At 40.3% G+C, this 11708-nt stretch overlaps 1 protein-coding gene across 1 annotated transcript; it reads left to right on the top strand.

Moving 5' to 3' along the window:
- Positions 1-4771: 4771 nt before the first annotated feature.
- Positions 4772-11601, top strand: LOC113016873 (four and a half LIM domains protein 2-like). Its single transcript, XM_026160035.2, has 6 exons — positions 4772-4917; positions 6870-7049; positions 7160-7334; positions 7732-7901; positions 9322-9508; positions 11021-11601. Exons 2-6 carry the CDS (start codon positions 6894-6896, stop codon positions 11170-11172), a joined length of 840 nt encoding a protein of 279 aa, XP_026015820.1. The 5' UTR covers positions 4772-4917; positions 6870-6893; the 3' UTR covers positions 11173-11601.
- Positions 11602-11708: the final 107 nt, after the last annotated feature.

The following is an 11708-nucleotide window of genomic DNA, read 5'->3' as shown; positions in this document are numbered from 1 at the left end:
AATCCCAGTCCTCAAGAGCTAGTGTCCTGCAGCTTTTAGATGCATCCCTACTCCAACACAGCTGAATCAAATGGATTGATTACCTCTTCAGCATGCCATCAAGTTTGGCAAAGGCCTTAAAACAAGCCATTCATTTGATTCAGGTGTGTCGGAACAAGGATCCATCTAAAAGCTCCAGGACGGTAGCTCTCAAGCACTGGGATTGGGCACCCCTGCCTTAAAGTGTTTCCATCCAAGGAGTCATGGAAATAATGATACAGTTTATTTTAATAGCACTCATCAAAAAATATGCTACAAGGTGCTTACACCAAAAACATAAATGGTGCTTACTGAACACCTATGCACAGACACAGACTAAGAGATACGGGCTTTACATAGAAGGAACACACTGGCAGGAAAAGATAAGATACAGAACCCAAACCAAAAGACACCTCATGAAATCAAAGATAAATAATACAAAACAGAAAACCACTGGGTCACCGACCCAGGACCAAGATACTCACTGTCATATGCCTGTCTGTTTATTCATATGAGAAATAAACCTCAAAGAATAAATTAGAACACCAAAGCTAAAATAGTAAAAACATAAGATATAAAAGAAAGAAAGAAACTCATTGCAAAAGGAAATAAAATAAAGACAAAATTAAAATTCTAATAGGAAGCTAATCAAAACCCAAGAGGACCAACACAGGGCACTTGCTTCAGTCAGACGGAGCTGACTTGTACCAACTTTACTTTTAGGTTCAGGTAATGTTCTTTACTCTTAATGAATTATGTCAGGTAGATCCATAATATGTTCATATTGGCCACAGGAGCCCCACCCGCCTGCTGCTAATACTTCTAGAAGAAAGTTGACTTAAAAGGGGAGGAGCTAAATGGCTTGTTTGAGAAACAAAGAATGGTGTAACATGAATAAGCAATATTTTAAACTATGAATCAATCAAAGGTTACGCTAGTAAAGTCCAGCAATAAAAATACTTATTTGGAAATAAGGGATAAAAAGCTATTGAGAAAAAAAAATAAAACTCAAAAGATGCCCTGAAGAACTCCCATCTCTTCAAAATGCATTTAATTCACCATCTTTGCCCCAGTGCTAATATTTAACAACGAACAGCCAACACCAATTTAATATTTATATTAAGATATATTTCTCTCCTTTTACATGCATTAAGCTTATATCGGTTAGATCCCTAGTACGGTCATCTCAGGCACAGGCGCCCCACCTACGTGCCAGTCATACTCTTTGTTAACGAGGGGCAGCCAATTTAGAAGAAGGGATGTTTTATGCTAGAGGAGCCAATTTGGCTTATTTATGAGCTATGTGAGCTAAGGGTTATAGTATAAGATAAACAAGGATTACTTTGAATTGTGAGTCATGCAAAGCTATTATAGAAAATAAAATCTGTACCATATGGAAATTATTCTGGAAAAGTACAGGCACTTTGTTAGCTCTGGTTTCATGAAAACTTGTTAGTTTTACATTGTAAAATGATGTTCAGTATGTTCAGTTGGCTTTAAATTAGCACATCTTCCACCCTCCTGTTACACAAGATATGGTCTGAGAGACATTTTTTTGTAATATAATACATTGAAATCTAGGTTAATAAATTAAGTAACTTATTTTTAAATGTTATTTCTCAATTTAAGCAATAAAAAACAGCCCTTTGATGTTTATATGAGAGGTTTCAGTGGTTTATAAAAATCAAGTGCTGCATTTTCGCTTCGCTGGATATTGTCCATGACTAATTCAATAGCTAAATTTAAAAACATTTATATTGATCCAACAGGGCTTATGACCACAGCAGAACTTCAAATTAACAACCATCCACAGTAAGTAATGTCAGAGTTTTAGTACATTTATGTGAACCCTGTTGTTCAGTAGTCAGTTCGGTAACTGCTGATCAGCATTTTGAGCCAAATCTGAGCTTTAAGGACAGTGCAGCCATTCATATCTGAGTTTTTTGAGTCTTTTGTTACTGTTGCTAAGGAGGTTATCTAATTGGTTCAGTTTGTCTGTTTTGTTAGGTATGGATGGATTTGAATGAAGAGTGTATCACATTTTCGATTTGGTCTAATTTAGTGGTTAACTTGTGGAGTCAATCCAGATGTTGACTTCCACGTATTTCGCATACATTCTCTAACATTGTGAAATGGGGGGAAATTCATGACACGTCTTCTCAAATAGATGCCAAATTCAGGGACTCACGCATTGTGTCAGGGGGGTTTTCAGCCTTAGCAGAGGCATGCAATCACAGACTGCTGTTGTTAAATGCTTTTGTTGTTCGCTTTTTATTTCTGTCTCTATCAGATTGAATGATCTCTAAGAAATTATCTTATTTTCTTGTATCTGCTACTGTAACATGTATCAAGGATGTTTTGACAAGATTACAGAAAAAACTGGTTAATATCCGATCCAATTGCACAAATATTCAAGTGAATCTGAAGCATTATTACTGGCCTCTTTTAAACTGAAGATGTGGAGCCACCTACAGAGAAACTATTATCTTGTCAGTAAAGTATTATGGTGTTTAGTTATGATCTTATAAGACTTTGGTCACAAATTTGGAAAACGGCGTAAAAAAATACTTCAAACCTTCAAAAGACCCTCAATTCTCAGCTTCTTTTTAGGTTCAGAAAAGGAATCGATTTGACTCGACAATCAGCCTTTTGGAGCTAGAAATAATCCACTTTATACAAAGAGTAGCAGACATGTTTGAGCAAAATCTTCCTCTGTGTGGTATGTTTTTGTTGTATTCTTTATCTCCATTTAAACCCACGTCTTGGCATGAATTGAGTCAACTAACCCTATTGACAACCAGGTCTACAGAAACAAACTTATGAGCCCGCACACATGCTAGTGAAGCTGTAGCACTTTAAACAAAACTCAAAGCTGATGTTCAGCGGGTTAAACTGTCTAACAGGATTTGCTATTTGTTTGGTCCTCTAGCTATTTGGTCAAGAACCAAACCAGACAAAGTCAGAGTTAACAAAATATAATTTAACCAGGGAAAAAAAATACCTATGTCAGTCTCTACACAGACTAATAATACAAATAGAAATCCAGTCCATACATACATAGAAAAAAGTATACGGAAATGATCCAAAACTCTAAACTTCAGAGCTAAGGAAACTGAAAATAATAATATGTTAGTATTTCACTGATAAGAGACATGAAAGTCTAAATTAAAATATAATCAGGCTCACAATGAGAAACAGTCTTCAGAATGTGAATGAAACTTCACAGCAGTCACATCTGATTTTTATTTATTAAGTAAAACTCCACTCGCAACCTTTTTACTGTGGAAGTCATGCAATGACAGACAGATGGGCAGAAATTCATCCAAGATTTAATTACATCAAGAAATGATACAAGGCAGCTCTTTAAGAAGTACAACGCTCTATTTCACCATTTCAAAGAATGTGATCCGGATACACATCAAAATTTGGGAAGTGGGAAGCAGCAGGAATGAGGATCAGCACCTCCAAATCTGAGGCCATGGTTCTCAGCCGGAAAAGGGTGGAGTGCCCACTCCGGGTCGGGGATGAGTTCCTGCCCCAAGTGGAGGAGTTCAAGTACCTCGGGGTCTTGTTCGCGAGTGATGGGAGAAGGGAGCCAGAGATCGACAGATGGATTGGGGCTGCAGCTGCAGTAATGCAGACGCTGCACCGGTCCGTCGTGGTGAAGAGGGAGCTGAGTGTAAAAGCGAAGCTCTCAATTTACCGGTTGATCTACGTCCCTACCCTCACCTATGGGCGACCGTGGCTCAGGGGGTTGGGAATCGCATCTGTAACCGGAAGGTTGCCGGTTCGATCCCTGGGCTCTCTGTCCTGGTCGTTGTGTCCTTGGGCAAGACACTTTACCCTACTTGCCTACTGGTGTTGGCCAGAGGGGCCGATGGCGCGATATGGCAGCCTCGCTTCTGTCAGTCTGCCCCAGGGCAGCTGTGGCTACAACTGTAGCTGCCTCCACCAGTGTATGAATGTGAGAGTGAATGAATAGTGGTATTGTAAAGCGCTTTGGGTGCCTTGAAAAGCGCCAATCCATTATTATTATTATGGCCACGAGCTGTGGGTAGTGACCGAAAGAACGGGATCGCGGATACAAGCGGCAGAAATGAGCTTCTTCCGAAGGGTGGCTGGCCTCTCCCTTAGAGATAGGGTGAGAAGTTCGGCCATCCGGGAGGGGCTCAGAGTAGAGCCGCTGCTCCTCCGAAAGGAGCCAGCTGAGGTGGTTCGGGCATCTGACAAGGATGCCTCCTGGGCGCCTTCTTGGGTTGGTGTTCTGTGCATGTCCCACCGGGAGGAGGCCCCGGGGCAGACCCAGGACACGCTGGAGAGATTATATCTCTCAGTTGGCCTGGGAACGCCTTGGTGTTCCCCCGGATAAGCTGGAGGAGGTGGCTGGGGAGAGGGAGGTCTGGGCTTCTCTGCTTAGGCTGCTGCCCCCGCGACCCGGCCCCTGATAAAGCGGATGAAGATGGATGGATGGATGGTCATTAAAATGGAAAATCCTCTGGGCAAAATGTGCATGAAACCTGCAGATAAACCACTAAAGACCAGCACAAACGTTATTATCTTATTATCTCACATTTGGAGTCACACTCACAAGTTTTATAACGGGTAGGAAAAACAAGTGTTATTTATAAATGGGCAAACGTCAAACTAAAGCTCATCACAGATCCTTTTTTATTTGATAGAGTTTGTTTTGAGCTTTTCACAGCAGGATTTTCTGGGATTTGCAGCTTTTTGGTTCGACTTTATACCCGTCTGAATTTAACCTGCCCACTCTGGTCAGACCACTGCTTCCGCCTCCACGCCCCAGTGTGGGTCACATCATGCCTGGGCTGTATAAAGGAGATGGACCACAGCGCTCAGTAGACACCTCGGGTCCTCGACTGCTACCAAGCTGCCTTTCTGGTAAGATTTTATGTTGAGTTGCTTTACTAACTAATTGAATCATTCATTAAATCTGCATCATTTTTTGTAAAGTAATAGTTGGTGTATTTGTAAATTCCCCATGATTAGCTGAATATTATCCAACTTTCTCTGGAGGTTTAGCGGATTAATTGTTGAGCAACTTTTTAGGGGGAGTGAGGGAAAAGTGAACACAGACTTTTTTCAGTAAATTCTAAAAAGTTTGTCTGGTATTTGGCCAGTACACCATGACATAATGACATTTAAATAAAGTCAATTAAAGAGATGTATTGGGCACAAAAAGACTTACTGAGGAATGGTTATGAAAGTACAGTAAGAGGAACAAAGGTAGAAATGGGATTTATAGCAAAGTACTGATGTCAGCTCACTCAGCACTGAAAGGACTGAGGATTAACAAAGGATGTTTATGTGGGGCTATTAAGTATACAGTGGTTGTTTTGTTTGCTTAGATGGTAGAGAAAAAGTATAGATGGCAGACAGGATGTATAAGTCACAGAAGCACATATATATAATGAGAAATATATATATAATGAGATATATATATATATATATATATATATAATGAGAAAAGCCAGAATAAAAAAGGCACAAAGGCTACAGAGGAATATGGTGGGTGCTGATTTTGAAATATATTTGGGGAAAATAGTGGATTTAGATGGGTGTCGACACCAAACAGCATCCCAACATTATTGCCTATGTCAAGAGTCCACTTACTTAGCAGAGGCTGCTTTGGGTTTCTGAGGAATTTTAGAGGTGTTCACATGATTTTGGATGAAGAGGACAGTAGAGAAGAAATTCTGCATATTTCCTATTTGTCAAACTATTACTTGACTAAAACAGGCTGGAGCACAGGACAAAAAATAACAGATTTGGAAATAAAATGCACATTAAAAGGGTTATGTTGATGATAAGGTTCTGTGAAAACTTTCAAATTAAAAAGGAAACATTAACTGCTGAACCTAACTATTCAAAGTATCAGTTAACTTAACTAGCATCTGAAAACAACTTCATAAATATTGCCAATAGACTAGCTGTTGTATTTACACCGATACTGTACAAATCCTTCAAATAGCATGCTATTTTACATTCTTACTTCATAATAAAATATTTTTTGGAATTAGAAACACAAGAATGATAGTATACAGACAGTAAAATAACAGGTTTGTGCAGGCAAATGTAGCTGTTATTTCTTACAGTGTTGTTTTCTTAAATAATTTCTACAAAGACACCCCAAGGTACCATCCAAAAGCCTTCTTCCTGATCACAAAGCAGCTTTAGAACTTTTCTTTCAAATTCAAGTCAATAATAATCTTTTTAACTGACCTTTATGGTAATTAAGAAGAGATCTGAGCCTATGGGTGTAATTAAATATGCAGTTTCTTCAAAACCAGCACGACTGAAAATCCTCCAGTCGTATAAACAAGCAGGATCTCTTCCAAAAGCTGATTTCTGGATGTTGCATAAGACTTTCAATAGGGACTTTCTTTAAATCCACCCCTTCTTAAAGCAAGAATTTAACTGTAAATCATTCTTCAATAGCTCTTTATCTTTTACTCCTCCTCCATCAATACTTTCACTGATTTTCCATCATGTGTTTTTTGTTTTTAACCTACTTTTAATATTAGTTTTAGACTCTATTGAAGAGTTGAGTTTATACTTCATTTCAGCCCCATTTTCAGAGCTATTGGTGACATTCCTTTAGCTAATTTGCTGAGTGTAGTGCTTTATTAACTTCACAGGAATTCCAGTTAGGTTACACGTGCTCATAAAGGCATGATGATCATTAATATGTTTATGTGCCACGTGGTCCTGAGATAGTACTGTGACTCTTTTGTAGAAAAGTCTCTAATTGTACAAAATGTGATTACATTTGAGCCAGCGATTGCTCCTGTGTGTGGCTGCAGTTATGCAACGTTTATAGCACTCTCTTACAGAGCATAGGACTCAGAAGAGTCGCAATGGGCGAGCGTTATGATTGCACAGAGTGTCAGGAGTCCCTGTACGGCCATAAGTACATCCTGAAGGAGGAAAAGCCCTACTGCATCAAGTGCTATGAGACACTATTCTCCAACACTTGTGAAGTGTGCCAGAAGCTCATCAGCTGCACAAGCAAGGTGAAATACTCACATTTTAACTGCTACATTTTTCTTACAGTGATTCTTGTTTTTGCCATTGTTTAAATATTTCCACGAACTACAGAACCTGAGAGTGTTTGTCTCTGCAGGATCTGTCGTACAAGGATCGCCACTGGCACAGCGACTGCTTCCTCTGCAACAAGTGCAGCCGGTCTCTGGTCGATCGGCCCTTTGCCACCAAAAATGAAACGCTCATGTGCATCGAGTGCTACAGCAACGAGTACTCTGCCAAGTGCCACGCGTGTCTGAAGAACATCATGCCAGGTTAGGAAACTCTAAGGTTACTGTAGCACACACAGATTCTAGGTCTGACCAACAATTTCAGCTGTCAAAATGGCAGCCAACAAAATTCTAATATACAATTTATTCGTCAAATTGTTGATATCAATAGGAAACAATCTCCACTACAATAATGATATAAACATGGAGGGATAAAATAGTCCAGTGTCCCACTTCCAAAAGTGTTGTAGCGTTTGCAGTGTGGGCTATGAGTAGACTAGAGTATGACCTTCGCCACTGAGTTTTTATAGCCACAGCCGCTTTAGCAAGTTGGAGATTTCCCAAATGACAACACAGCGATACATCAGCACCAGATGGATTAAACTAATAAATGACATTTGTTAGTCACTCTCTCTCCTTCTCCATCTTGTGCACCCACCAGGCTCTAAAAAGATGGAGCATAAGGGCAACAGTTGGCATGAGAGTTGCTTCACCTGCAACCGTTGCCAGCAGCCCATTGGCACCAGGAGCTTTGTCCAGAAGGATGCCAACAACTACTGTCTGCCCTGCTATGAGAAGCAGTTTGCTCTGCAGTGCGTCCACTGCAAGAAGGTAAAGTGACACGCTGTGGCTAATAATCATCGCTGTGTTTGTTAAGCTGCAGATTCAACTGGTCTGACATGTAAAAAGAAAGGTCTTACACAGGCTCTGTATACTTGGCCTGATAAATGGTCCAAATCAATGTAAATGCTGCCATAATGAAAATACATGCAATGAAGGCGGGTAAAGATTCACATCCATGGTACGTAACAGTTCTGGGCAGGAAACAGATGGTCACACAGGCAGGGATCGGAGGCGTCTTTTTGTGCTAAAAGCTGAGAGAGCAGTCATCTGCCTCCCCTGTGACTAAGTCAGCAACAAATGCACAAAAATGACAAGAATGTGAAGTTAGACTGGTTTACAAAGGCAAAGAGCGGTAAATGAAATAACAGGATTTTTTATTTTACAAACAACATTACCAAAACAGACAGGAACAATACTAAAAAACAAGATGATCAGTTCCTCTCAGTCAACATCACATGACATGGTGGTAGCTTGATAATTCACATCCACAAGTACAGCAAGTACAGGAAACAAAATACCTCAATTTCTAGTGTCACTTCCAAGGATAAAGCAAAGCAAACTATGCAAGGCTTAAATGTTTAAGACGTGCTTAGCTTTGGGTGCAATACTGGGTGATGTTTGCACCTTTATTTGGGCGTAATACCACTTTCAGCATGCATCTTTCTGCAAAATACTTTTATGTACAGTATTGTTTGCACACTAATATTTAATCATACTTAATCACAGTGAGAAAATCTGAATGAAATTTATGTGCATACTAAAATTTGGTCACTTTAGCCCATTGCTAGGAGGTTGCCAGGCAACCTAATGATGGCATAAAATATGCATTATTCAAGTTGTGTAAATAAATCGTTGTTTGTTTGGGGGTTTTTAAATAGTAAAATCAAAAATGACAGTGTTATTTATCAAGCTTTATGGATGTATCAGTGTTAAAAACAGGTCTTTTAAACCCATTTCTTGGTAGTTGCTAGGCAACATGACATTATATGAGCTATAGATAAGAGCCTTCAGGGGCTTAAGATGTACCTGTGTGACAAGTTTGGCAGCTCAAGTGAGAAAAGTATTTAACTCAGTGGGAGTTACAGAGCTGTAGTCGAAGGCATGGAATCCTGGTCTTGTTCTTTTAAACGATTTCTCACCTTATTCAAAATTTTTGCTCTAGCTTATGCTTGACAGCTGGATTATCAGTGTGTTTCTGCTCTGACACGGTATTAAAAACATTTGAAAAGGTATTTTTAGACCTTAAGATTCAATATATGTCCGACGCAGATGGTATAAAACATGTAGCTACGGTTACATAACCTGGTTGTTTGTGAAAGCATGTTTTGAAGCCTGGGACTGGGTCTTTTCACAACCACAGTTATCCCCCTGCTGGTCATTTAAACATTTGTAAAATGCTCTTTTTCAGCCCATCACCACTGGAGGTGTGAACTACCACGACCAGCCTTGGCATAAGGAGTGCTTTGTTTGCATCGGGTGCAAGCAGCAGCTGGCCGGCCAGAGGTTTACCTCTCGAGATGATTTTGCCTACTGCCTTGATTGCTTTTGCAACCTGTTTGCTAAGAAATGTGCTTACTGCACCACCCCAATCAGCGGTAAAGGTCATGCTACACTCATATCAGAAGTACTGCCCTTCATGTTACACATCCAGCATATAACCAGGGAGTTACCGACACTTTGCACCTTTAAATTTTTCATTTTATTGCTTTACGCGTTTAATTTTTATGACCCACAGTGTTCAGGATAAACTATTAAGGTGCTTAATTTAGCTGTGGTATCAGTTTGACGACTGTACAAAGGGGATTCTTGTCCAAACGAGCTTGGCATGTTGAGTCGAGGCTCATTGGAAAATGAATTACTGGAAATATGATGGAATTATGATTTTAAGTCCACACTTTAATAATTTTTCCTGTTAAATTATACTAAACTACTGGCAGCTTCATCTGGCAGCATGACATCCACATTCCAGTGGAGCTGCTGTTTGCGTGAGCATTGAAGGTATTTGCTGATAAATGAACAATAGTAGACTGTAAAAATACCCTCTATTTTTGTTGAAGTTCAGGTTTGTTCTCCAGAAACTGAATTCTCCCTTAAATAAGTGTGACTCTGGGTAAACATAAAATCAGTTTAAAATAATATACAAGGGAACGCTTGCACAGAATGCCACGGTGGCACGGTGGTTAGCACTGTTGCCGCACAGCAAGAAGGTCCTGAGTTCAATTCCACCATCAGGCCGGGGGTCTTTCTGTGTGGAGTTTGCATGTTCTCCCTGTGTTTGCGTGGGTTCTCTCCGGGTACTCTGGCTTCCTCCCACCGTCCAAAGACATGCAGCTTGTGGGGATAGGTTAATTGGATAATCCAAATTGCCACTAGGAGTGAATGTGAGTGTGAATGGTTGTCTGTCCCTATGTGTTAGCCCTGTGACAGACTGGTGACCTGTCCAGGGTGTACCCCACCTTTCGCCCTATGACAGCTGGGATAGGTTCCAGCGCCCCCCACGACCAGAGACTGTAATCCGCGACCCTGAAAAGGATAAGCGAATGGATGGATGGATGGGAACGCTTGAAATGATGGACTCTTTTGTAGTTTCTTTGTAACATATGAACTCAGGACTGAGTAAATTAGTACACCTTACTGGTCCCAGGTTCCCCTTTCGAACTACATTTAAGCTTTAGCCGGTTCGTCTTTTAATGTATGATTAGCCATTTGCATTACCTAATAAAATGTTCAGGGAGTTTATCATGCAATGTCAAAATTCTACTAAACAAATAATTGTCTACTTGTCTTCAAAGACTGAATAACAAGTTTAAATGGTTTTGGCCGTGGCTTTCATCACTTTTTATTTTGGGCCAACGGGCAACCATAAGTGCGACTTAAAGCAGCACTTTAAATATCACACCCAGAAGCAAGGCAAATCTAATACTGCAAAGTTTTGATCATGGGAGCATACTTAAAAGCAACTTAATCTTAACTGCTTTTAGGTGACGATCACAGTATAAACCACCCCTCCTCAGCATCCTGCGTGGATCCACTCACCATCAATTACGGAGTTATTTCATTACCCAGATCATGAGACTCCCCTTTACTGACTCTTCTCTCCATCTCAGGTCTTGGGGGGAGCAAATACATCTCTTTCGAGCAGCGCCAGTGGCACAACGATTGCTTCAACTGCAAACGGTGCTGCGTGTCTCTGGTTGGTCGGGGTTTCCTGACGTGCAAAGACGACATCCTGTGCCCCGACTGCGGCAAGGACATCTGAGCGAAATCCACCAGAAGACAACCCGAGCCGGATTGGCTGCCTGTCGGCATGCACAGCAGCATTCACCTAACTTTGCATGATTTGAATCATTTATCAGTGTCTTAAACATTAACATGTTTTTTTATGCATGCACTGAAGATACTGCGTCTTATGTGAATGACCTGCAGCCTTTACTCCCCATCAGGATTTCTGCATTTTGCTCAGAAAACATCCATACGTGGAACAAGAACATGTTTTACTTTCAAGTCAAGAATGCTGTAACCCAAATATACTATGTGACAGCACATGTAAGAGCATGTGAGGCTGTTCTTAACTGATATCACTATGATGTAATTGTTACTACTAATGTTGTTTGTTCTAATTAAATCATTGCTATGTAATCTAATTTCAATCTGTTAGGCACAATAAAGAGCTTTAAAGGATGCTAAACTGGATTAAGGCTTTGACATGCTGGCCCACTAGCTATGCTGAGTCAAAAATCCAGAAGGACAGTATACATTTACACAGTTATGACACAAAGTTTGCATGACAAAGTT

Source organism: Astatotilapia calliptera, chromosome 23 (genome assembly GCF_964374335.1).
Source record: "Astatotilapia calliptera chromosome 23, fAstCal68.1, whole genome shotgun sequence".
NCBI classification, from domain to species: domain Eukaryota; kingdom Metazoa; phylum Chordata; class Actinopteri; order Cichliformes; family Cichlidae; genus Astatotilapia; species Astatotilapia calliptera.
Note: the sequence above shows the minus strand (reverse complement) of the source record. Positions and strands in the feature narration are given on the sequence as shown.

Coding starts and splice junctions, on each gene's coding strand:
- LOC113016873 (XM_026160035.2), top strand. CDS start 6,894: ATGGGCGAGCGTTATGATTGCACAGAGTGTCAGGAGTCCCTGTACGGC. Junction 7,050..7,159: donor TCATCAGCTGCACAAGCAAG/GTGAAATACTCA, acceptor TTGTCTCTGCAG/GATCTGTCGTACAAGGATCG. Junction 9,509..11,020: donor CTGCACCACCCCAATCAGCG/GTAAAGGTCATG, acceptor TCTCCATCTCAG/GTCTTGGGGGGAGCAAATAC.